At 46.9% G+C, this 27,104-nt stretch overlaps 1 protein-coding gene across 15 annotated transcripts in view; it reads left to right on the plus strand.

Moving 5' to 3' along the window:
• Window positions 1-27,104, plus strand: part of mical3 (microtubule associated monooxygenase, calponin and LIM domain containing 3) — a 203,319-nt gene that overhangs the window by 105,803 nt on the left and 70,412 nt on the right. For 8 of the 15 annotated variants that reach the window (XM_033037780.1, XM_033037784.1, XM_033037782.1 and 5 more), the window contains 8 exons: window positions 2,132-2,239; window positions 10,379-10,462; window positions 10,877-10,963; window positions 11,758-11,844; window positions 15,062-15,169; window positions 17,699-17,888; window positions 19,631-19,713; window positions 24,244-24,328. In XM_033037780.1, coding sequence (XP_032893671.1) covers window positions 2,132-2,239; window positions 10,379-10,462; window positions 10,877-10,963; window positions 11,758-11,844; window positions 15,062-15,169; window positions 17,699-17,888; window positions 19,631-19,713; window positions 24,244-24,328 — 832 coding nt within the window. The remainder of the gene's footprint in view (window positions 1-2,131; window positions 2,240-10,378; window positions 10,463-10,876; window positions 10,964-11,757; window positions 11,845-15,061; window positions 15,170-17,698; window positions 17,889-19,630; window positions 19,714-24,243; window positions 24,329-27,104) is intronic. The other 7 variants (XM_033037785.1, XM_033037787.1, XM_033037789.1 and 4 more) reach the window with 7 other exon arrangements.

Here is a 27,104-nt window from a genome sequence, read left to right on the forward strand (position 1 = left end):
CCTGGCACACTTCTGGTAGTGCCAGATCAACATGTTTTCTAGACTATTAAAGTTATTCCTATTACTACTCCAATACACTTGAATTTATCATTCATGTTACATAGTATTATAACCTTTCAGCGAAACTATTAAGTTTAAAGGTTATGCAGTGACCAGGATCCTGGTGAGTATCGGGAGAGTGGGGGAACCAAGACTGTAATGAATTTCAGGAGAATGTGGGAACTAGAGGCCGGAAAAATTTCAAGACATGCTATGAAACAACACTTGGCGAGCAAAGTATTGAGCCATCCTATTTCCCAATATTCAGATAATAATTGATTATTGGAGTTGTACTGCAGCTGTATAAAACATTTTTGGAGAACTGTGTGTAATTCTGGTCGCTGCATTACAGGAAGAATGGGAGATTTTGGAGAGGGCCACCAGGATATTGTCTGGATTGAAAAAGTATTTGTTCTAAGTAGAGTTTGGACAAACTTGCACTGTTTTCTCTGCAGGATTGAGGGGGTGACCTGATAAAATTATGAGAGGCCTAGATAGGGTAGTCAGAACCTTTTTCTTAGGGTGAAAATATTAAAGACTAGGAGGCCTAGCTTTGTCAGAGGGAGAAAGTTTTAAGGAGATGTGCGGGGCCGGTCTTTTCACACTGTGGTGGGTCACTGGAACATGCTCCCAGGGGAGATGTAGCAGCAGGCATATTAGCAACATTTAAGAGGCACTTAGACAGACGCTGGAGTAGGCACAAGATAGAGTGAAATATTCTTGTATCATTACAGAGTAGTGGGCGCAGAATACAGCTACTCAAACATAATCATTCCAATATTGTTATAGCACTGGATTGGGGTTCATATCTCCGTGACTGCCTCTTAGACTCATAGAGCACAGAAACAGGCCCTTTGGCCCAACTCATCCATGCCAATCAAGATGCCCATCTAAGCTAACCCCATTTGCCCATGTTTAACCCCTATCCTGCTTAAGCTTTGAAATACAAGAGGCACAGATGCTGGAATCTTGCATTAAAAAAACAGTCTACTGGAGGAGCTCAGTGGCCCACATATGGGCCCATGGAGGGAAAAGGATAGTCAAGGTCTGTCCATTTCCCTCCACGAATGTTGGCTGTCCCACGGAGTTCTGCAGCAGATTGTGTTTTTTCTCTCTAAACCATTCTTAACCATGTACCTGTCCAGATGTCTTTTATGGAAAGAAAATGCTAGAGTAACTCAGCGGTAGAGGCACCATCTCTAGAGAGAAGGTTTTGGGTCGACACCCTTCTACGGACTGAGTCCCGCTGAGTTACTCCAGCATATTGTGTCCACCTTCGGTTTGAACCAGCATCTGCAGTTCCTTCCTACACAGATGTCTTTTAAATTCCATAATTGTACTTGGCTTTCTCTGGCATCTTGTTCCATAGTCGCATCACCCTCTGCGTGAAGAATTGCCTCGCGCATTTCCTTTAAATCTTTCCCCGCTGACCGTAAATCTGTGTCCTTTTGTTTTTGATTTTGATTCCCCTGAGAAAAAGAGGGTGCATGCAGCTTATCTAAACCCTATTGGTTTTATACATCTTTATATCACTCCTCAGTTTCCTACAGTCCAAGGAATAAACCCTTAGTCTGCCCAACCTCTCCCTATAGCCCTGGCCCTCAAGATCTGTCAACATTCCCATAAGTCTTCTCAGCACTCGTTCCAGCTTAATGATGTATTTCCAACAGCAGGATGACCAAAACTGTGCACAATGCTCCAAGTGCATACTCTGGTACTGTCTTGTACGACTCCATTTGCCATTCCTCAGCCCACTTAGCTGATCAATCTGCTGTAATTATTGATAATCTTCTTCACTGTGATACTACTCTTGATTGTCCTTAATTGATTTTACTTAGATTGTAGTACGGTCTTCTATCCTAGATTGTGCTTAAGTATGGTTTGATTGTACTCGTGCGTTGTATAATTTGCCTGAATGGCCAATAGTGTACTTTCAGGATGGTGGAGTAGATATGTATCTGATAGAACTTTAAGCTTGGCATTGCAGTTATGAAACAGAATTACCCCAAGAGGTGTGGGGACATTAAACGTGATACAAATTGCTCATGAAGAGAATCTCATGCTCGCTTCCCCACCGTGTTGCTCTCTTTAGGAGGATCGACTCGCACACCCGAGTGGAAATGTCGAAACCTTGACTGACAAGATCTTGTCCAAATCTGAGATTAACACTGCCGGACTGTGCCAAGGAGTGAAGAGACAGGTAGAGGCTGGTGGCTGAACAGGATGGGTTGGGTCAGTGTGAAATAGAGACTGGGTAGATGAGGAAACGTGTGTGAGCAGTGGGGGGACAGGAGGAGAGGCAGAAGGAGAACATTCAGCCCCTTTTGTCCTATTCTGCCATTGATTAAGATCCTGGCTGATCTATAATCGCAGCACCCATTATTATATCTAAAACCCCATCGATGTCTTTCATGCTGGGGTTGGGAATGCCAAAGATTCACCTTCCAGGGAGCATCACTATTTACACACATATATACACACTTCCACATGCGGCGGTTCCACATGCATCAGCAGACGCAAGAAAAATCCACTCTCTCAGCACAGGCAAACAGACATGCACGTGAACATGCACACTCCTTCCCACGCACACAAATTCCATCCTCCTAACTTATTCCATCGTCCCAAAACACACACACACGTGCACACACACGTGCACAATTCTGAACTGTATAACCTGGCGAAATAAATCAGGACTAGATAAAATGCTGGATAAATTAATATTATTTGAGGGATGGAAGATAGCTTAAGTTGAAAAAGTTTTACCTGCTGCTTCGTTATTGCAACAGAGGATGGATGGGTGGTGTTTGTACTAGGTGCTGGAATGTGAGGACCTACGGGTCTGGGCAATAGGACAGGTTCACGTAACTTTTGTTTTAAATCATTGTTCTTCCTTGGTTTTATAAACAGACAGAGCAAGTAAAGCAAGGCATTTCTGCTGCACTGTAACACACTCATTGGCCTCAGCCTGAACATTGTGATCTATTCAGGATCTCACACCTTCAGGGTGAAGGGACTGGAGCAGCAGCAGAGATTTTCCGGGATGAGGTATCACGTAGCCCGAGTGCTCCCAGCAACCACTGAGCTCACCAGTCTCTGCCACTGACCTATATTGAGGTCTCAGACTGCCTCTTCTCACTAGCGGCCCGCTCCCAGCAGGCACTCTGCTGCCGGACAGCCTCAGGATGTCCCATTGCGGGATCACCCTGTGCCACAACTTGCTTGACCACTGGTAGTCGGGGGCCACTCAGACATGCCCTCTGACCTCTTTGTCTCCAAGCCAACTGCAGTCAGCTTTTGCTAGCTCGGCATGTGCAAGCTACTCTTGGACCCCATTCCTTCTTGTTGTCTCTTGTCAGTCAATAAAATCGACACGAAGCCCCCCAAAATCGAAAAAGACAGCAACCATTGTGCTTAACAAAAAAGTTAAGCACAATGGTGTTTGTATTTCTCATCACATTGGAGCAACTTATCCACGGCAGTTTCTGCCAAATGGGCAGCTTCTCGATGTACAACAGAGATACAATGTCTTTTGGGGAAAGCAACTGTTGTGCTATTTGAGATCAATGCAAGGCAGAAACATACAGAGATTTGGAGATTAGAATAGTCTCTTGTATTTCAGTCCACCTTGGACTCTGGGTCCAGTGGGGAATTTCACTGAGGTAAGTAGGTCAATGAATGACAAATAGAGATTAATCCAGATAAGTGCAAGGCTTTGGAAGTGAATCTAGGGTAGAACGTTCACAATGAACAGCAGAGCTCCGGGGAGTGTTTTACAACGGAGGGACTAGGAATACAAGAATAACGTTCTCTGATAGTGGCATCACAGATAGACAAGGTTATGAAAACGGCCTTTGGTACACTGGCCTTCATCAGTCAGGGCATTGAGTTTGGAAGTTGAGACTACATGTTGCAGTTGTACAGGATATTAGTAAGGCGTTAGCTGGAGTATTGTGTTTAGTTTTGGTCACCCTGCTAAGGAAAATATGTCATTATGCTGGAGAGAGAACACAACAAGGATTTAAGAAAATGTTGCCAGGAAGGCCCGAGTTTTAGTGAGAGCATGGGCAGGCTAGGACTTTCTTCTTTGGAGTGTAGGAGGCCAAGGGTGATCTTATGGAAGTGTTTTAAATCATGAGAGGAATATATGCGTGAATACACAGTCTTTTGCCCCAGGGTAGAGGAATCAAGAACTAGAAGGCATGAGTTTTAGATGAGAGGGCAGAGATTTAGTAGGAATATATGAGAGGCAACATTTTCACACAGAGGGTGGTAGGTATATGGAAAGTGCCAGTGGAAGTAGTTGAGGCCGGTACATTAACATTTAAATAACACGTGGACGCACATAGATAGGAAAAAGTTAGAGCAATGTGGGCCAGACATGGGCAAATGGGGCTAGCTTAGAAAGGAAGGACATGATTGCATTGGAATTGGAGCATTTCCATTATAAAGAGAGAAAGGGAGGAGGGGTGGCCCTTTTAATAAGGGAGGGAATAACGGCAATAGAGAGGAAGGATTTTGCGTTGAAGGATCAGGATAGTGAAACAGCTTGGGTACAGATAGAGAATAACAAGGGGAAAAATGTTAGTCAGAACATAAATCTGCAAATAGTTGACACATGTAAAAAGGGAACTGCTGTAATCATGGGGGACTTCAATTTTCATATTAATTGGGTAAACCAAACTGGGCAGGGTAGACTAGAGGAAGAGTTTATAGAATGTATTAGAGACGGGTTCCTAGAACAGTATGTCGCAGAACCGACAAGGGGGGAGGCAATCTTGGATCTGGTCCTGTGTAATGAAGCAGGATTAATTAAAAATGTCATAGTTAGGGACTCGTTGGGAACAAGTGACCACAATATGGTCGAATTCCATATTCAAATAGAAGGGGAGCAGGTTGAAACTCAGGCTAGGGTGCTTAGTCTAAATAAGGGGGATTATGAAGGTATGAGGACTGAGCTGATCAAAGTTGACTGGGATAGCAGACTCAAGAATAAGACGGTACATGAGCAGTGGTGTACGTTTAAGGATCTACTGTATAACCTTCAAGAAAAATTTATTCCTATGAAGAAAAAAAGGGGTAAGGGTAAGAACAGTCAGCCATGGCTCAGTAAAACTATAAAGGATAGTATTCGGCTGAAGGCAAGGGCATATAAGGTAGCCAGAAATAGTGGGAGGGCAGAGGATTGGGAAGCATTTAAAGGTCAGCAAAAAATAACTAAGAGATTAATTAAGACGGGGAAAATAGACTATGAAAGGAATTTAGCGAACAACATAAAAACTAATAGTAAGAGTTTTTATAGCTATATAAAAAGAAAAAGGGTGGCTAAGGTGAACGTTGGTCCATTGGAGGGTGAGACTGGAGAGTTGTTGGTGGGGAACATGGAAATGGCAAAGGCATTAAACGAGTATTTTGTATCAGTCTTCACCATAGAAGACACAAAAAATATTCCAACGCTGGATAAACAAGGGGCGGTAGGAATGGAGGAGCTAAATACTATTAAGATCACCAAGGAGGTGGTATTAGGGAAATTAATGAGACTGAAGGAGGATAAATCCCCTGGGCCTGATGGATTACATCCAAGGGTCTTGAGGGAGATAGCGGTGGGGATTGTGGATGCATTGGTGATAATTTTCCAAAACTCCCTGGAGGCAGGAACGGTCCCAGTGGATTGGAAAATGGCCAATGTAACACCTATATTTAAAAAAGGAAGTAAACAGAAGGCGGGTAACTATAGACCGGTTAGTCTAACATCGGTGGTGGGTAAAATGTTAGGGACAATTATTAAAGAAACACTAACGGGGCACTTGGATAAACATGACCTCATCGGACAGAACCAGCATGGTTTTGTGAAGGGGAAGTCCTGTTTAACGAATCTGCTCGAATTCTTTGAGGAAGTAACAACCCGGGTGGATAAAGGGGAACCGGTGGATGTGGTATACTTGGACTTCCAAAAGGCTTTTGACAAGGTGCCACATAAGAGACTATTGCTAAAAATAAAAAATTATGGGATTGGGGGTAATATATTAGCATGGGTAGAGGATTGGCTAACAAATAGGAAGCAGAGAGTGGGGATAAATGGTTCATACTCGGGATGGCAACCGGTAACTAGCGGGGTTCCGCAAGTATAAAAATACGGAGGTCTTGCTGCAGCTGTACACAGTATTAGTGAGACCACATTTGGAATACTGTGTACAGTTCTGGGGTCCATACTTAAGAAAGGATGTACTAGCCCTGGAGGCAGTGCAGCGAAGGTTTACAAGATTAATTCCTGCAATGAGGGGATTGACATATGAGGAAAGGTTAAGTAGGCTGGAACTCTACTCTTTGGAGTTTAGAAGAATGAGAGGCGATCTCATTGAAACATATAAGATCGTGAGGGGCCTTGATCGGGTGGATGCACCGAGGATGTTCCCAATGATCGGGGAAACTAGAACTAGGGGACATAGTCGCAGAATAAGGGGGGGCTCTTTTAAAACTGAGATGAGGAAGAACTTCTTCACCCAGAGGGTGGTTAATTTATGGAATTCACTGCCCCAGGGAGCAGTGGAAGCAGAAACGTTAAATATATTTAAGTCTAAAATAGATGGTTTTTTAGCTGCCAAGGGGATAAGGGGCTACGGGGAGAGGGCAGGGATATGGACCTAGGTATGGTTAGTATAGTAAGACCTGAGTGATCTCCTGGACAAGTGTCGATCGCCTGGATTGGGGTCGGAGAGGAATTTCCCGGATTTTTTCCCGAATTGGACCTGGGTTTTTATCCGTTTTTTTGCCTCCCCCAGGAGATCACGCGGTTCTTGGGGTGGAGAGGGGTGATAGCGGTATAAAGGGGAGGGTAGTGTCTTGTGTTCTGTGTCTTGTGTCTACTGTTTGTGGGTAAGGGTGTCTGTTTAGTGTTCAGCCATGAGCGAATGGCGGTGCGGGCTCGACGGACCTGGTGGTCTACTCTCGCACCTACTTTCTATGTTTCTATGTTTCTATGGATAGGCTGAATTTGGTTTTCTTTGAAGCGTTGGAGGCTAAAGGGTGACCTGTATTATGAGAATTGATGTGTATTAAATTATGAGGGCAGGATAGGGTTAAGAGTGAGGAACATTTTCAGAGGTATTATGGGTGGAGGGGAGTGGATATTATAAATAATTTCCCCCTGGCAGGGGTGTTTGAGATGAGAGGACATGGGTTTAAAGTGCAGAGGTTTCGAGAGGATCTAATGTGTAATTTTTACACACTGAATATGGTTGGTTGGAAGCTGGAATGCTGCCTGAGGTAGTGGTGGAGAAAAAAACTGTCACAGTGTTTAAGAAGCAACTAGACAGTACTTGAATCACAAAGACGTGGATTAAATGCAGGTAAATGGGATTAGTGTGGATGAGTCCAGTAATTAGCTTGGTCCTGATGGGCCAGAGGGCCTGTTTCTCTGTTGTAAAGTTCTATGTCTGTGGTGAATTCTATGCACAGTTCCACGGAGAAAATTATGGAGGGCTGTACGGAGTGGTCTTTGATGAATTTGCTGGAGTCTAAGGGTGATCTGTAGAGTCATTGAGCCCTTTGGCACAGAAACAGGCCCTTCAGCCTATCATTTCCATGCTATCAAGTACCCATCTACAATGGTCCCATTTACCAGCACGGGTCCATAGCCATCTATTCCTTTGCAATTCAAGCTCTTGTCTAGTTTGTTCTTAAATGAGAGAGTTTCTGCCTCCACCACCATTGCATTCCAGATTCCAATCATTCTCTGGGTGACAAAAGGTCTTCCTTACATCCCTTCCAAACCTCTGACCCCTCACCCCAAATCTATTCCCTCAGTTCCCTAAATACTTTTGTAGGAAAATGATCCTCACTATCCTCACTCTATAGCGGAGTCAAGGGATATGGGGAGAATGCAGGAACGGGGTACTGATTGTGGATGATCAGCCATGATCACAGTGAATGGCAGTGCTGGCTCGAAGGGCCGAATGGCCTACTCCTGCACCTATTGTCTATCAAGTCCTCATCATTTAATACACACCCATTATTGCCTCAGCCTCACCCATTCTAGGAAGACAAACCCAAGTTATCCATAGTCTCTTCATAGCTGAAATGCTCCATCCCAAGCAACATCCTATTGAAACACCTCTGCACCCTCTGCAGCACAGTCACATTCCTTGATATAATCTGGTGGCCGAACCTGTACACAATGTTTGAACTGCCCAACCAAAGTTTTATAAAGCTATATCAAGACCTCCCTGGTCTTATAGTCCATTCCCCAGATAATAAAGGGTCCTTTTTATGGGGCCTCTTAAACTCTGTATCGACCTTCACTGTCGGCGTCCGCGATCAAGGCACAAGAGGTTCCCGCAATAGAAATGCAGTAAGGATGTATCAGAACTGTGGAATTCAGTGCGGTTTATGGAGAACACCACCCACAATGGTGAAGGAATGTTGGACAGTGAAAGGGGTGTTTAAATTAGCAAAGGAATTTAGGAAAGGGAAAGAGATTCTGGAATGCAGTGAAAATGTAGGAGGAGATTTTGAAATGAGGTGAGAATATTTAACAAGTATTTGATATTTTTCCAAATAAAAGATTGGTTGTAGCGGAATGATTGCAGAAAGTATTTAAGGAATGGCGTTGAACGGAAAAGAGAGCAGACCATGGAAGACCAGATGTTTCCTGGGTTGGTGGGAAATGGTGATGGTTGCCTCACGGATTTTCCCACTTGTACATGGATACAAGAGTAGTGATATTGGTGTCTGGAGGAAGGATCAAGTTCAAGTTCAAGTGAGTTTATTGTCATGTGTCCCTGTATAGGACAATGAAATTCTTGCTTTGCTTCAGCACACAGAACATAGTAGGCATTTACTACAAAACAGATAAGTGTGTCCATATACCATAATATAAATATATACACACATGTTGAAAAGTTGATAGAAGGAATGGAGAAGATGGTGACGAGCTATGGGCAGCTTGGCAGAGGAATAAGTCACAACACAGGCAGCAATCGGTAGGGAAACAAAGTCGACTGCATTGGAAAGCAATGGTGATAGGAAGTGTAGAGGTTAGCAATGTTGACAGTGTTGGGGAATTTCGAGATTTCAAGAATGCAGATTTTAAAGCTATTGGCGGAAGCAAGAATTTAAAAAAGTAAAATGTACCAATGTAGTTCTGGGTTCTAGGAGATGTTGAAAGTTGCAAGGCCTGTACTATACTGCATTTGTGGGCACAGCTTGGTCATTGGGACTAAAGTCCTGAAGATGTCATTATAAGAAGGGTGTTAAAGCTTTGGAAAGGAGAGGGATGAACAGACCATGGTGAATCGGTGAATCAGTAACCAAGGCCACAGTCTGCAAATTATTTCTTGAAGGCCTTGAGCTTTCGTTCAATGAAGAAATAGAAATAACCCGAGAACAGGAAGGAAAGTCCTGGAAACACTCAGCAGGTCAGGCAGTATTGGTGGAGAGTGAGAAAGACTGCCAATGATTCGAGTCAATTACTTTTCATCGGAACTGTCAGTGTGTGAGTTTGGATGTCGTTGCAGAGAAGCAGTACCTACTTGAGAAGTAAGATGGGAGAGAACCATGGGGGTACCAGAGGCTCCTTGTGTTGTGGGTGAAGAAAGAGAAAGCACATCAGAGTGAGACCAGGTGCCAGCAGAACATCATCTGGTAGAAATCACTTCATGGAAGCGTCGTGAAATTATACAGCACGAAATAGTCCTTTCATCCCAACTCGCCCATGCTGACTAAGGTGACTTCCTGGGCTAGTTCCATATGTCTGCATTTGGCCCATATCCCTGTAAACGAGATTGTGTCAACCTTCACAAGACATTGCTTCAGCCACAGCCAAAATATTCTGCACACTGGAGGCTGCAAAAATTCACCAGAAGCAAAGGTGTACAGCTCAGAAGGAAGTAGATCTCTCACTTCCCAGCTCTTAGCCATATAGATTTCAGCTGTTCAGGTACTATGAAGAGTTATTAAGGCGGCAGAAGTTTGTGGCTGGTATATTAGGTCGGATTTGCGGTCGGATGAAGAACGTATTATCAGAGCTCAATTAGCACAGACAACTCAAGTGAACTCTTTTCAGATCCTTGGGATAATCTGGATGCCAGTTGACTGTGGACCATTTTGCGATGTAACTTTCAGTACGAATTGGTCGTTAATTGGGTGTTAAAACACCTACAAATCATCCCATTTTCAAACAAATGCGAAACATTTTTAAACAAGTCCTAATTCTCCCGTTTTTTTTCCCTTTTGTTTGTCTTTGCCGTGTTCCGTGTACGTTGCACCCATGTATTGCCACCATTACTCTGTTGCTTGCCCACTGTGTTGTCCTCCTCCCTGCTCCCCCACTGCATGCTCACAGCGGCCAAACCTCTCATCGCAGGAGCATCCGTACAGCAGACAAAGAGAAGCAACACCACATGCTGCTGTTCCTCAATGGAAACAGGTAAACATGCATCTATATTCTCAGACCCTTGGTATCAACCCATTCAAAAATAGCCATCGGGCCACTACCCCCGGGAACACTGGGTGAAGGTGAGGGGCCTGGAGTGTAATAAAAATGTGTTGATGGTGTTGAATGAGGAGGTCGGTGTGCATAAACACGGCTACAGACTACTTTGACATTCTATGCTCTGTGCTGTACAATCTTCATCGGATAATGGTGGAAGTAGACACTGGTGGAGAAGTGCACTTGGAGTGAAAGTGTTCTGTATTTTCATCCGTCTAATTCCTTCAGGAGCAGAGAGAGTGAAGAGGAATTTGGGTAACTTGGTATTGCTGTATATCAGCACTTGACTGAGCATTGCTGTCTCCATTGTTCTGCCTAACACCTGTCTTCTCCCCATCTTTCTGGCTGAAGGGAAGAGACATGCAGCAATTGCAAGTGTGTCCCAAGATGATTGTAATGCTTCCCTGGCCTGTTCCTGGCCCCTTACGATGCAGACAGGTGATGTCACAGCATGGCATTACTAGCTTCACCTGCGTGTTTCTGGCTTTAGGTGCTGATGTTTGATCCTACTCACACCTGCCCATTGTTTTCCATGGGTATCCTTGTAGTTCACTGGGCTAAATCTTTCAGCCCTGATCATCTTCTCCATTTTTGGATTTTATTGACAAGGGCCCAGATCTAACCTTAAATTTAAGTTCCGCATAGCTCTATGTGTCAGCGGGATGATTTGTGGCCTTGACTTAAGGTGCATCAGATGCTGTATAACAGCCCTGCTCCAGTTACCAGAGATTGATTTGTGCAGTGTTTGCCCGGAGACTATTAGGTAGAACTGTTAGATGGAGGCTTCACACTGTTAACCTGTGCTAATCCTTCCCTAGAGGTGTTAGGTAGCAGATTCTAGAGAGAGAACTCTGTCCTTAACCTTAACGTACACACCCCAGACTGTAGTCAATGGATCAGGTTAGAGGGAACTTTGCCAAGCCATGCCTCACCTTCTCTGGGAAGGTTTGTTGGTGTAAACTGATCATCTAACTGACTGGCCCTGAACTGAGCTGAGCTGCCCTTTCACACAGCAGCCTAGTGTAGGATACAAGCCTGCAGTACCCGAGCCGGTCGCAGGTCCAGTCAGGTATTGCATGGACCCTCCGATCCCATGGGCAGTGGATTCCAAGTCGCTCTTCCTCTGCTCTGTGCTCAGATCACTTGCTGTACGTCAGCGCGCTCCAACCATTTGCTCCAGTGATGTACAATTGTCCATCTTCCTCTGTTGCCAATAAACATTTGTTCTTCAGGTGCAGGTTCAGTCAGCAGGTACACAGCTGATCATAGGCCAGAACCCTGTGGCTCCCCCTGCACCACCACTCAGTGATCCCCACCAGGTATGGCAGGGCTCTGTGGAAGCATGACACTTCCCAGTGTGGTTGGACAGCTTCTTAACTCACTACCACCACTAGCAGTGAGCTGACAACAGCATGCAGTGTGAATGAATGAATGCATGGTGTTTGGACCTATGTGAATCGAGGATCACTCTCTGTTGTGTGTGACGAGTACTAAATATCACACTTACTGTTAAGTATTGCAGTGAATGTTTGACATACTTGATCTGTGTTAAAGCACTTCTGTAAAACAAGTCTCGGTTCTGACCAGGAATCCTTAGTCGCACTCACTGCTGTAACAGCCGCGTCTGGCACACTCTCAATTCTGTGCTACAGATGCCACGTTGGACAGTGTCATGTTACAGGAGTCTTGTGTTACTCATTGTTCCATGTTACAGGGGCCATTGCATTATAAACACACCCTTTTGTGTCACAGGAGTCTTGTGTTACGTTGCTCTGTGTTTCAGGCATCATGTGTTACACTCACTGTAACGCATGAACCCTGTATCATGGAACAGTGTAACACATGACTCCAGTAACAGTGTGCGTAACCCATGATTCATGTAACATGTAGCAGTGAATGTAACGCTTGATCCCAGAAGCTTGGTCCAGGGGTCATGCATAACTCTCACCGTTCCATGATACAGGAGCCATGTGTTACACGTGCTGTTCCATGTTACAAGAATCATATTCTGTGTAAGGGGAAGCATGTGCCTCAGTCACTATTCTACATTACAGGAGTTGCATAAAAATCAAAATATAGAGTTGCCGGAAATCTAAAGCAAAAGGGAAAAATACTAGAAATATTTAGCAAATCAGGGTTTTTTGCCACCATTCCGTGTTCCAGAATATTTATTAGTTGTGTGACATCTTTACAGTTGCTCCTGATCCATGCTGTTTGTATCTTACTCCTGCTGTTGTGAATCTGTGTGAGGTATCTATCACCGATACTGCTCAGCTCTCTGATCCATCTGGCACACTGGCTTGGTTCCATGTGTCGGAATTACTGCTGATGCTGCAAATCACACTCCCTTGTTCCATTGCCCCCACTCCTCACTCGCACCTTAGTACATTCTGTCACTGAATCTTCTGCTCTCTGATGCAGAGAGGGGATACGGCACACGACACGGGCAAAGCAAAGCCAGCCAACCTTGTGAAGCCGTCCCTGCTGATACCTAGGTATCCGTGCCGAGGTTGTGAGGGCCGTCTCCGCAGACTTGTCAAGCAACAACCAAACGCTTGTCATCACAGAATCCTGCTGCTGATTCCTTTGCTGTAATCCCTGGTGATGTCAGAGGTAGCACTGGCAGCGCTCCAGGGTACGACGTCATTTGAGCAGGCTGGCCATTTGCTGTGGGTTGTAGTTGCCAGGCCAGGACTGTGGTGTGAGCACCTGACTTCCTCACCGATCTCCTTGCAGTAGCACAGAGGCAGCGTTCATTGTGTAACCATGTGTAACCTCATGGTCTGGCATCCCAAGTCAAGGAGCCAAGTCTGGGTCAGCGAACAATCCCAGATGGATTGCGAGGAGCAACCTCGGACTGAGGGATGTCACCACACGGTCAACAGTGCTACAGACAAAGATGGATCAACCCCATCATCACAGTAGGATCTGACAAAATCCTCAAGTCCACTCACACAGGACTCAGCTTGAAGGACAAGGTCTCCACGGCACAACAGCACGCAGCAGAAAGTGGTTGCCGGAGACGCCGGTTGCAGGCACATCGGTTGCCGGAGAAGATGGTTGCCAGAGATCGGTGGTTTTCAGACACGGTGGATAATTGTTTACCATTCATAACAGTATGGTTATAATGCGACGCTGTGCATCCTGCAGACTTTGCTGCCCTTTCCATCATTGCACATTGGCCAGGGTGGGATGGAACATCCTATAATCGCCTGGTTAGGTGCATTGGTCCACTCAACATTTCCTGCCCCACCACCGGTGAACCACGCCTGCAGTCTGATCCATCAACAATGTGAGCTGCAGCAGCATGCTGAGGCATCTCCGACCACACCACCCTAACCCGTAATCACCACCACCCAGAGGGACAAGTGGAGTAAACACATGGGAACACCCCAACCCCCTGCTTCCCTCTACATTTCACACCTCCCCAGCTTGGGAGACGATGCCATCACTGGGTCCCAATCGTGGGACCACCTCCCCACTGCCCCTTCATCGGAAGGACTGTCAGTGGTTCAAGTACAGCAGATGGATCAAGGCCATTGGAGATGGACAGTGAATGCTGTCCTAGTTGGCAACACCCACATCCTGGAAATGTATAACAAAGTCACCCTTCAGTTGCTGGAATCTTCAGACCCTTCGTTCTATGTTATGGAAGTTCTTCGTCTCTCTTCTGTTCTGTGATGTGTATGATCTGGGCAACGTTAGAGTTGTACAGCATGGAAACAGTTCCTTCACCTCAACTCACCCATGCTGACCAAGAAATTATGTTAGTCTGAAGAAGGGTTTCGGCCCGAAACGTTGCCTATTTCCTTCGCTCCATAGATGCTGCTGCACCCGCTGAGTTTCTCCAGCTTTTTTGTGTACCTTCGATTTTCCAGCATCTACAGTTCCTTCTTAAACATTATGTTAGTCCCATTTGCCTGTGTCTGGCCAATATCCCTCTCGGCCTCTGACCTTCATGTTAATCATTGTCTTATTATTCAGTCCAGTGATAAGACAGGAAAATTACCTGGCTTTCAACTCTCTACTGCTTCGTACTCACCTCTCACTCCCCATTGTGTGCACTCAGTGAGGTTACAGTTCTGTACTTAATCTGACGTCTATCATACACGTACGGCTGGCCAGCCCTGGGCCAGGTACCCACATGGTGGCTGGTGTTAGTGTGTACTCGAGGCTCACTAATACCAATAATGGTTTGCTGTGGTGCATGTTTAATTTTGTTTTCTAATCATAATGGAAGACATGGGAAACGTGAGCTCAGTGAGACCACGGATAAACGATGATCATTTTGCTGTATTTTTGTCCGCATTCATTTAACAAACATTTCTGAACTGTTCTCATTCTTGTATTTTTCCATCTGATTCTTCTTCCGCTGCTAGTTCCTTGCGAATCTTCATCCCCTGTTTCTTCTCATATTTGCACTTATCTCCTCGCTCCTTTCCCCTTCCCACTTCTCCCTTTCCCTGCTCCTCTCCTCCTCCCCCGATTCTCTGTGCTTCTCCCCCTTCCCCACCCCACTGTCTTGTGGTTGATTAGCGGAGTGTCGACGGGTTCACAGGGGGAGTGAGTGGACTGTCTGAGCAGATAGCCAGAAAGCTTCAGCAGCAAATTCAGCCTGTGCGCCCTGTGGACAGGAAAGAGTGGGTAAGCATTCTCCTGCCAGTGCAGGGCTGTTGGTGGGGCAGGTACCACATGTCAAATGCCCCACTGCAGGGCAGCATATAGCGTGGTGGGCAGAGGTGGCTGGTGTACAGTGGCTACAGGTCTGGGTCAGGGTTGGGTGTAGGGATGGATGTTGGGTGCCTGGTGAGGGGGGGGGGGTATAGAGTTCTGGCAGGTTGAGAATGGGGTGCAGGGTGCTGTAGGGGGTGAAGGTGGGTTGTAGAGTCCCAAGGGTGTGGGGATAGAGGGTATGTGGTCTGGTGGTGGTAGGGGTGGGATGTAGAAGCCTGGCAGGGGTGAGAGGGTTGTGGGAGAAATAGTGGGGATGATTGTGTGCAGGGTGCCTGTAGGGGGTGGGAATGGTGTGCAGAGTAACTAAGGAGGTGAGGGTGCAGGAGGTGGGGGCGGGGGGGGGGGGGATTGGTGTGTGGGTTTTGTGTAAAGGTGAGAGTGGGTGCAGGGCCCCAGGGTGGGTGGGTGTAGGGGCCACTGTGGATGAGTGAGTGCAAGGGGCCCAGTGTGGATAAGTGGGTGCAGAGACCTGGTGTGGGTGAAAATGGGTGCAGGAGGTGGGGGCGGGGGGGGGGGAGTGCTGTCTAGGGGGTTTAGGGCATCGGCTTTGCATGGGAGGGGCAGCGTGTGCATGTAGGCCACGAGATCTGGCGGGCCAGAGTCTAGCAGAAGGCCTCCATGACAATGGTGCCCAGCCAATCGTGTAAAAGACCTGCAGCACCTCACAATCCAGCCCTGCCATTTTGTGGAGTTTACCGGGAATCTTATCACTGCTGGAAACAAGCAACCTCCTGGCGTCAGTCTTCCAGTGAGTGGGAGCTGATCAGAAGGCCAGCCTCGGGGCACGACTATAGCCTGACCACCAGAGGGGAAGTTGTGGGTAACGTGGTGGAGGGGTAGAGTGGCCAGGAGTCTCCATCAGCTTTGCCTCATAAAAATAAATGCAAAACTAAAAGATGCGGTCAATCCAAAAGACAGACATGAACGGTCAGAAACTCTGTAGGTCACGGAGCATCTGTGGAAAGAAATGTTCGTGTCAACACCATTTCATCTGAGCCAAACAGCTGAGTATTTCCAGCTGTTTTATCTGGTGAAGAAGGCATGTTCATTCACCTTTCCAAACCTCAGCTCTCCAGCTAATGAAATATCTCAGAACCTTAGTCACTCTTGGTTGGAAATACCACAGCCTGTTTGGGGCCATTAGCTCTGGCAGACCAGTAGTAGGGTCACCGAGGAAGATAGGTAGTGGCCTGAGTCATATCACAGGATGGGGCTGGACCAGTTCAGGACCTCACTTGCACGTCAGTCTGGACTAACGTGCGTTATCTCTGCTCTGTAGCTGGACTTTTGACCAGGGACATTCTTATTTGGGACATTAGAAAAAGTTTACTGCTCCCTTACTATCAGAATGAATAACACAGCGTATACCATGGAACTCTTTCTTAACGCGTCGGGTTGCATTCCATAGGATGTAGTCCAGATCTTCCAATCTACGCTGAGGATGAACTCTCAATCTTCCAATCTTCTTGTGACCCTTGCACTTTGTTCTCTAATTTTCTCTATCGCTGCAAGACTATTCTTTACTCTGTTTGTTGTTTGTACCACATGATGTACTCTAGCGTATGGTATGATCTGCCTGGATAACAAAGTTCAAGTCAAGAGGGTTTAATTGTCATATGTACCAAAAACAGAACAATGGGTTTCTTGCATCAGCAGTTATGCACTGTAACTCGGTACATATGACAACAATGAACCAATACCAACACCAGGTGACAGTCCAGCTCTACTTGCAGTTTGGTTGAGCTTAATACAGCTGCTTGAAGTGCTAGAGCCACACAATCAGGCTGTGACCCTTTACGTAGGCCCAGTGAAAGCGGTGTCCTGCCTTTCCTGGGGCAAAACCGGTACTTGAGGCCAGTAAAAAGGCAAGAGATTTGCTGTGTAGGAAGGAACTGCAGATGCTAGTTTAAACTGAAGATAGACACAAAATGCTGGAATAACTCAACGGGTCAGGCAGCATCTCTGGAGGGAAGGAACGGGTGATATTTTGGGTCAAGACCCTTCTTCTGACTGATGTCAGGGGAGAGGGAGATACATAGATAAGGAAGTGTATGGTGTGAAAACAGGACAAAGGGGATGAGATCAAGGAACATGTAGAATAGATCATTGTTAGCTAGGAGAAGGTAACAACAAAGCAAACAGAGATAATATGTAGTCGGAGACAGTCAGACTGGCCGGAGAACTGGGAAGAGGGGAGGGATGGAGAGAGGGGGAAAGCAAGGGTTACTTGAAGTTAGATAAGTCAATGTTCATACCACTGGGGTGTAAGCTGATTAGCTTGCTGGGAGCAGTTGCTGTCGGAGGCCTGGGTGTGTAGGTTGGTGCTCCAGTGACAGGTCCCTGGTGGATGTGATGGAGAGGGAGGTGGGTGGTTCACGGGCCCCTGCTCGCCCGCTGCTCCATCAGTCTTGCTGCAGTGATCTGTCTGTCTCTTTGCAGCACTCAACGAAGCGGAAAGAGTTCTCCTCCGAGTTTGGCGGCAGTGATGTCTGCTATTTCTGTGGGAAGCGTGTCTACGTGATGGAGCGGTTGAGTGCTGAAGGGAAGTTCTTCCATCGCGGCTGCTTCAAATGCGATTACTGCTGCGAGACCCTCCGCCTCTCCACCTACGCCTTTAACCCAGAGAATGGTAAGACCACTGCAAAATCATAGATGGGCAGAGCAGGAGTTTTAGATGGCATGCCTCAGGGTGTTTTTAAAATGCAGAAAAGTGGCAGCCAATCTGAGCAGAACCAGCAGGAAAGTGAAAGTGCCCAGTTAATTTATTTTTGTGACGTTAGCTGAGTTGTAAAGCTGCTCAGGCTTTCAAGGGGAATTCCCATGTCTGAATAACATTGCAAATGAGCCAACTTGAGAGAAGGACCCAATCTTGGTTAAGTGTCTATAATAATAATAATAATAATAATGGATGGGATTTATATAGCGCCTTTCTAATACTCAAGGTGCTTTACATCGCATTATTCATTCACTCCTCAGTCACACTCGGTGGTGGTAAGCTACTTCTGTAGCCACAGCTGCCCTGGGGCAGACTGACGGAAGCGTGGCTGCCAATCTGCGCCTACGGCCCCTCCGACCACCACCAATCACTCACACACATTCACACACAGGCAAAGGTGGGTGAAGTGTCTTGCCCAAGGACACAACGACAGTATGCACTCCAAGCGGGATTCGAACCGGCTACCTTCCGGTTGCCAGCCGAACACTTAGCCCATTGTGCCATCTGTCGTCCCATCGTCCGAATATCGTCCAAGCAGCAAAAAAGTTGGGCATTGTTGAATATGAAGGATGCAAGTTTCGGTTTGTTCCTGATTACAGTCTATGCAGCAGACAGCATGGGGGTGACGGGGGCGGGGGGGGGGGGGGGTCATCTGAGAATTCAGCTAAACTCTCCTAGGCACAAGCCTGAGCTGACAACCGATTCCTTCATACAAAAAAAAATCCTCTGCTCATCATTACATGGTGACCTATATTGATTAGCGGTGGCATGGTGGCGCTGCGGTAGAGTTGCTGCCTTACAGCGCCAGAGACCCGGGTTCGATCCTGACTAATGGTGCTGTCTGTATGGCGTTTGTACATTCTCCCCATAGCCCACGTGGGTTTTCACCGGGAGCTCTCCTCCTACACGCCAAAGACATACAGGTTTGTAGTTTAATTGGCTTGGTAAATTTGTAAATTGTCCCCAGTGTGTGTGGGTGATTGCTGGTCAGCGTGGACTCGGTGGGCCGAAAGGCCTGTGTCCGTGCTGTATCTCTAAACTAAACTAAATTAAACTATTACTCAGCTGCCCTGTAACGATCGTTAACCATGCACCCTGTGACAATTACTGCCTGATTTCTCTGATGACTATTATCCAGTTACTCTGCCTGGATTATTACTCAATTACTCTACGGTGATTATTACCTGGTTACTCTGATGATTATTATCTGCCGTGAATATTAACCTAGCTACTTTGTGGTCATTATTACCTGGTTATCCCGGTACTGTACAGTGAGTGTAGCCTTGTATCTTTGCACTGAAGTTTTCAGATATTTTATCAAAATATTGTGGAGATGCTGGAAATAAATGAAAGACACTAAATTACTCAGAGGTTCAGACAGCCTCTGTGGAAAGAGAAAGACTTGGTATTTCTGGTCATACACAGTGTAATGATTACTGATCAGCCATTGATGGTACAATGTCTGATACCAGTTCACAGATGGTTAGTGTGTCCAACTGGGGTTTGTAATGTCCGATTACTTCACCGTGCCTGCTGCAGGGAACTGCGTTGCCGAATGTTGCTTGGTCACCATATTGCTCGCTTTATGTATGGTGATGCGGGTTTTGTTGGCCAGTGGCTGTAATATTGCTAAACCAAACTCTGTTGTTTTCCAGGAAAATTCTACTGTAAGCCTCATTTCCGGCAGGCAGGGCGAGAGGCCAGAAAGAGACCAGCAACACCTCCAGCAAGAGCCCAGGTACCAGTGCATGCTTGGCAAAGTTTGATATATGGGAGGGATTTTGTCACTGTTCCTCAATTTAAGTAGGGATAAACCATAGGCCAGTGAGGCTTCCGTCAGTGGTAGGGAACTATTGGAGAGAATTCTTCGGTGTAGGATTAACGCGCATTTAGAGGAAAATGGGATCATTAAGGACAGTCAACAAGGCTTTATGTGGGGCAGGTCATGGCTTACTAACTTGAATGAGTTTTTTCAGGAAGTGTTTCGGTTTAGTTTATTGTCACATGTACCGAGGTACAGTGAGAAGCTTTTGTTACGTGCTAACCTGTCAGCAGAAAGACAATACATGGTAACAATCGATCCATTTACAGTGTATAGATACATGATTAGTGCAAGGTAAAGCCAGCAAAGTCCGATTAAGGTTAGTCCGAAGGTCATCAAAGAGGTAGATAGTAGTTCAGTACAGCTCTCTGTTTGTGGTAGGATGATTCAGTTGCCTGATAACAGATGGGAAGAAACAGTCCCTGAATCTGGTGGTGTGCGTTTTAACACTTTTACACCTGTTGCCTGATGGAAGAGGGGAGAAGAGGGAGTGGCCAGGGTGCGACTCATCCGTGATTATGCTGCTGGCCTTGCTGAGGCAGCGTAAGGTATAAATGGTCAATAGAAGGGAGGTTGGTTTTTGTGATGGTCTGGGCTTCATCTCAACTTCTTGTGGTCTTGAATGGAGCTGTTCCCAAACCAAGTGGTGATGCATCCTGATAAAATGCTTTCTATGCTGCACCTGTAGAAGTTGGTGAGAGCTGTAGGGGACATGCCAAACTTCCTAAGCCTTCTAAGGAAGTAGAGGCGTTGTTGTGCTTTTTTGGTCGTTTCTTGGTTCAATATGGGTGGTCCAGGAGAGGTTTTTGGTGATATTGACTTCGGCCCCGTGAATATGTACTGCTTCGCTTCCTGAAGTTGATCACTTTCTCTTTTGTCATGCTGACATTGAGAGAAAGGATGTCATCTCGACACCAGGACATGAGGTTCTCAATCTCCTTTCTCTACTCCGTCTCATCATTATTTGATATCCGGCCCACAATGGCGGTGTCGTCTGCGAATTTGAAAATTGAATTAGATTTGTACATGGCTGTACAGTCGTGAGTGTACGGGAGGAGTAAAGAAGGGGGCTGAGAACGCATCCTTGCAGAGCCCCCATGTTGAGGATTATCGTGGAGGATGATTTGTCCCCTACCCTCACTGATTGGGGGCTGTTAGTCAGGACGTCGAGGATCCAGTTGCAGAAATGAGTTTTGATACCAAGCTTGGTGATAAGCTTGGATGGTATAATGGTATTAAAGGCAGAGCAGTAGTCTATAAATAAGAGTCTGACGTAGTTGTCTCTCTTATCCAGGTGTTCTAGGGATGAGTGTAGGGCTAGGGCGATAGCATCGTCGGTAGACCTGTTGTGGCCGTAGGTGAACTGCAGTGGATCAAGACCACTGGGTAGACTAGATTTAATGCCTCTCAAAACTTTTCGTAATGGTGGATGTCAAGGCCATTGGACAGTAGTCATTTTGGCATGAGTGGTGATGGTGATTGATGAGTGTAGGGCAGTGGATGTTATCTACATGGACTTGAGTAATGCATTTGATAAAGTCCCTCATGGTAGGCTGATCCAGAAGTTTAAGATACAGAGGATCCACGGTGATTTGGTGGTATATAATCAGAACTGGTTTACCTATAAAAGACAGAAAAGCTTTCAGGCTTTTAGATAATCATCTGCTCAATGGGAAAGGACAGATGGGAAACTGACCAGCATGATAAAGGTTCTTGATTATGTTGGCTGCTTTCCTGAAACAGCATGAAACAATGTTTTCTCTGGTGCATCTAAAGAAGCTTATACGGGTCATTGAAGATATGCCAAACGTTATATAAAGGCGTTGGTGTGCTTTCGCAGCTTCAATGTGCTCCAACACAGATTGTTGGTGATATTTACTCCAAGGAACTTGAAGCTCTCATCCATTTCCACTTTGGCATCATTGATGCTGACTGGGGTCTGTACTCACTTTCTCTAGCTATTGAAGTCAATAACTGGCTCCTTCATCTTGCTGACATTGAGGGAGAGTTTGTTGTCTTGTCACCATGTTACTAAGCTCTCTATCCCCCTCCTATAATCCGTCTCATCATTGTTCAAGATCCTGCCCACTATGGTGATATCATCTGCAAATCTGTAAATGAGCATAGAGCAGAAATTAGCCCGACAGTCATGAGTGTATAGGGAGTATAATGGGGACTGAGGACGCTTCCTTGCAGGGTACTGGTGTTGAAAATGATCATGGAGGAGATGTTGTCACCCACCTATCCTTGATGATTGTGGACTATGGATCAGGAAGTCAAGGATTCAGTTGCAGAGGATGCGAGGGAGAGATACTGACTCCTAGTTCCAGGAGTTTGGAGATGAGGTTGCATGGGATTAGAGTTTTCAAGGCAGAGCTATAATTGATAAGTAGGTGTATGATATCGGTATCCTTGTTATCTAGATGTTCGCATGGTGAGTGTAGGACCTGGGAGATGGCATCTGCCATGGGCCTTTTGCAACGTTAGGCAAACTTTGATTTTCCTTGGCACTGGAGTGATAGTGGTCTTCTTGGAGCAGCTGTAAACCTCAGAATAGAGTAGGGAGAGGTTAAAGATGTCTGTAAATACTCCTGCCAACAAACCACACAGGGCCGGAGGTGGCGACTGGGATTCCACATGGACCACTTACTTTCTGGGGATTCACCATCAGGGTGGCTGATCTGAGATCTGCAACAGTGTCCATGGGTATAGATGCACCCGAGGCTGTCGGGCAGATGACGCCATTGTACCAACCTTCTGTTCAAACTGAGCAATGAATGTACTGAGCATAGAATGTAAGAGGGAGGTTAGCAAGACCCGAACAGCATTGCTATGCAGAGGAACTTGGGCGTCTAAGTAGGTAGGTAGAGTGGTATGCTTGTCTTCCTCAGTTGAGCATTGAGTATAAAAGTCAGAAACTCATTCCCAGTGTGCTATGTATGGTCCCAGTATACCCAGTGCCACGTACGGTCACTATTGAATTGAATACTTCATGGTCACATGTGACAAGTCACAGTGAAATTATTTGCTTGCATTCCCAAGGTATAGAAACATAGAAACATAGAAAATAGGTGCAGGAGTAGGCCATTCGGCCCTTCGAGCCTGCACCGCCATTCAATATGATCATGGCTGATCATCCAACTCAGTATCCTGTACCTGCCTTCTCTCCATACCCTCTGATCCCTTTAGCCACAAGGGCCACATCTAACTCCCTCTTAAATATAGCCAATGAACTGGCCTCAACTATGCAAATAGTCACCACATAAAGGGCGCTTAAAAAGTTACGAATTCTCTCCATGCGCCAGGTACCCCCTTTTTTTCCCCCCACTCCCTCACGGCGATCCTCCCACGCCGAGTCCTCCATTGTTGATTGTTCTCCCGCTCATTCACGGCGGTCCCCCCACGCCTGGTCCTCCTTTGTTCCTTCCCTCGGGGACAGCGGTGTCCCCACTTCCACGTGTCCGTCCTCGTCCATCGGTCGGTGCCATCATTGACCGCCGCGCCGACTCTCCACTAACTGCCGGGTCCTCTCCGGACGCCTCCGTGACGCTGACCCAGGCCCCAGCCACGGGCTCCACAGACCCAGGCACCGATGGCCTCGGGATTAGTCGACCCGCGAGGCTCTATCTCCGACCCATGAGGCCCGGACCACGTGGCTCCGGGCTCGACTTCTCAGCAGCACCTCCGGAAGACAGAGTTTCCTGTGTTCCCAGTGTCGCAGAAGGTCATTGTGTACACGATTTTTTTTGGTCGCTGCGTTCCCTGGGCTGTGCACGGTCACTGTGTACCCAGTGCCATTTACGATCACTGTGCTGCCAGGGACACACACTGTCATTGTGCTGTTTACAATCATTGTGTTCCCAGTGCCGTTTTAATCACTATTTCCAGTGCCGTGTTGTCCCAGTGGTGTTTGCACACTGTGTTCCCAGTACCAGATAAGGCCACTGTGCTTCTAGTGCCGCATCTTTTACTGTGTTACCGGTGTCACGTATAGTCACTGTGTTTCCATTGCTGATTACGTTCACTGTGTTACCAAGTGCCACATGAGGTCACTGTGTTTTCACTGCTGTGTACAGTCTCTGTATTCCCTGTGTGTTTACAATCTCTCTGCTCTCACTGCCGTGTACAATCACTGTGTTCCCAGTATTATTTATGGTCACTATGTTTCCACTGCCATGTATGGTCCCTGTGGGCTGTGTTACCAGTTGCCACTTATGGTCACTGGGTGCCCAGTAACGCGTACAGTTTCTCTGTTCCCAGTGCCGCGCACGGCCCCTCTGTTCCCAGTGCTGTTTCGGTCACTGTGTTCCTGGTGTCATGCACGATCACTGTGTTCCCCGAGTGCTTATGTTGACTGTGTTCCCAGTGCCGCGTACACGATGACCATGGAGTGTGTACTCTGATACTGTAACCACCTCTGTTCTGTTTGTTCTCTCCCTCCTGCAGGAGAAGATGTTTGCTCCTCTACTGCCTACCCTGACCCCGGATGGACAACCTATCCCCAAGGAGCCGTACATTGGGGGAGCCACAGGTAGTTGTTGTGCCCTTCTTGACGGCGAGTGGCTGCCCTTCCCTCTGAGGAGTGGGTTTGCTCGTCTGTACGACGGAATGAACCGATGGATATCCGACACAGCTGATGCAGAACTAGGAAAGGAAGTTATCTCGCCGCCCCGTCCTCGTCCACACATGCGCACCCCTCGACAGTTCAAAGTGAAAGCACTCTGGTGATCTGCCATTTCCATAACTCAAGAGCCTGGTGAATCTCCACCCATCCCTCCTTGCCTCACCACCGCCTGGGCTTCCTCGACTGCCCAAGTGACCTAGCTCACTGAGTCCTGAGTCTCCACACCTCTTCCAATATCCCGCCCGTTCTGATGGAAATACCCTCACCAAATCCAGTCTATGCAAAGTGCAGGCACAGAAGATGGAATGCTAGTCCCCTGGCTGATAAGTTAGTGGTGGCCAACCATTCTAAGACTACTACAGACACTGCTACTCCAATAAATCTCCTGTTAACAGTTTGGGTCTGGCTGACATGTTTAAGGGCTACATAGAGTCTAAATAAGTAATGTCACTTACAGTGTTGTAACAGTACCACTTGGGATCCAGTAACCTGGATTCACCAGCAGATCCAGTGACAGCAGGTCCAGGGGTAGGCAGATATATGGTGACCCAATGACAACCAGGGATCCAGAGATATAAGGGCCAATGGGGTTCTGGTGATGCCTGAGGATCCAGTGACCAGGGGACAGCTGGGTTTCCAGTGATCCAGTGACAGCCAGGGGTCAGGGGATCCAGTGATAGCTCCTGAGAGACACAAAATGCTGGAGTAACTTAGTGGGCCAGGCAGCATCTCTGGAGAAAAGGAATAGGTGACATTTCGAGTTAAGACACTTCTTCAGACCCTCCTCACCTACGCACAGATCTCAACCGGAAATGTCACTTATTCCCTTCTCTCCAGAGATGCTGCCTGGCCCACTGAGTTACTCCAGCATTTTGTGTCTATCTTCAGTGTAAACCAGCATCTGCAGTTCCTTCCTACACAGCGACAGCTCGGGGTTGGGTTGCAGGTGGGGATTCAGTGATCCAGGGGCAAATGGTGACGTGGAATACAGCAAGGGATCCCGTGGTCCAGTGATAGACGTGGATTAAGTGGCCAGGGGACTGACTGTAATACGGGACTAACCATGTAACACGTGACTGACGAGAACCCTGTATCACAGACCTGACCTGCATAATACCAGACTGAGGGGAGTTCTATAACAAGGAACTGATGGGGACCATGTAATGTGGACCTGACCATGTAATAAGGGACTGACGTGTATCTTGTAACACGAGACTGACAGGGATCATGTAACATGGAACAGACAAGAATCATGTAACACGGAGACTGATGAGGAACTAGTGACCAAGATTAAGATTGTGGATTCAGTCACTCAGAGACTGATATGGATAGAAAACCTGGGGTACGGAGAGGTTCCTGGTGCCAGTGAAACGGAGTATGCCCCAAATACTCAGCAGGTCAGGCGGCATCAGTGGAGACATCAAACTTAATGTCTCACATTGATCACCGTTAATCAAATCTGGAGATTTCTCTCTGCTGTTGCTGCCTGACCTGCTGGGCTCCCTCAGTCTCCATCCTGTAACGCATGGGGAACCAGTAATCACTGTGATGGCAAAGAGAACTGTGGGGATCAGGTGTATTGGGCTGAAGGGATCGAGTAAAACAGCGTGCAGGAGGACGAGTGTATCATAAAGCCCTTCAACCTGTCCCTCCATTGGGTAAGAACATGTCAGTCTGATCCTGGCCCAGCCACACTTCCCATTGTCGATGACTCCCTAATGCACCAGGGCTCATCTGCGCCTCAAATATATACAGCAATAACGGACACCAACCCCCCCCCCCCCCATCATGGCCCATTATAATGAGGGTTATCTGCACTTCATGCTTTGTAGGGTAGGATTGCAAAGGTTTATAATCAGTCCTCATCTCAGTCTAATGTAATGCAAGAGACTGCAGATGGGATCTGGGGCGAAATGCAAAATGCTGGAGGAGCTCAGCGGGTCAGGCAGCATCTGTGAAAGGAATGGAATCAGACCTTCAGTCTGAGGGCATGAGGACCTCAGAGAAACACCATATTGCACGCTACGAGCCTCCCTCCTTCAGTCTGAAGAAGGTCCTGACCAAAAACATCATCAGTCCATTCCTCACCACAGATGCTGCCTGACCTGCTGAGTTCCTCCAGCAGTTTGCTTTTTGCTTAAGTTTAGCATGGGATCATACACTCTGGCTTTCCCCGCCAGAGGAAGCATCAACACCTCCCCTGTCACCCCGCTCCTGAAGCCACAGCCATAGACACCACAGATGTTGGAAATATGAAATCAAAACAGGAAAATAAAAATCTGAGATACACAGCAGACCAAGCAGCATCTGTGGAGGGAGAAACAGAGTTGGCATTTCAGATTAGAAGTGAGAAATTAAATAAGTTTTAAGTTGCAGAGAAGATGAATTGGGGAGGGGCGGGGGTGGGGGATGGGGGATTCAGACAGAACAGATACCAATGTCCATGACACAGTGAAGACCCAGAGAAGCAGAATGACATAAATGGGGGGCGGTGCAGCTGGGAGAGGGAGGGAAGGTCTGTCTGAGGGAGGAGACAGTGGATGGAATCTGAAATACCTGTAAAGGAGAGAGAGACCGATGGAAATGTGAAGAGCCAGGGTAGAATGGGAGTTCATCTGAAGTGGTTGATGTTAAGCCCTGAAGGTTATAATGTGCCATGTGGGAGAGAGTTCAGTGGGGGAGT

The sequence above is a fragment of the Amblyraja radiata genome, chromosome 19 (assembly GCF_010909765.2).
Source record: "Amblyraja radiata isolate CabotCenter1 chromosome 19, sAmbRad1.1.pri, whole genome shotgun sequence".
In the NCBI taxonomy this organism is placed as follows: Eukaryota; Metazoa; Chordata; class Chondrichthyes; order Rajiformes; family Rajidae; genus Amblyraja; species Amblyraja radiata.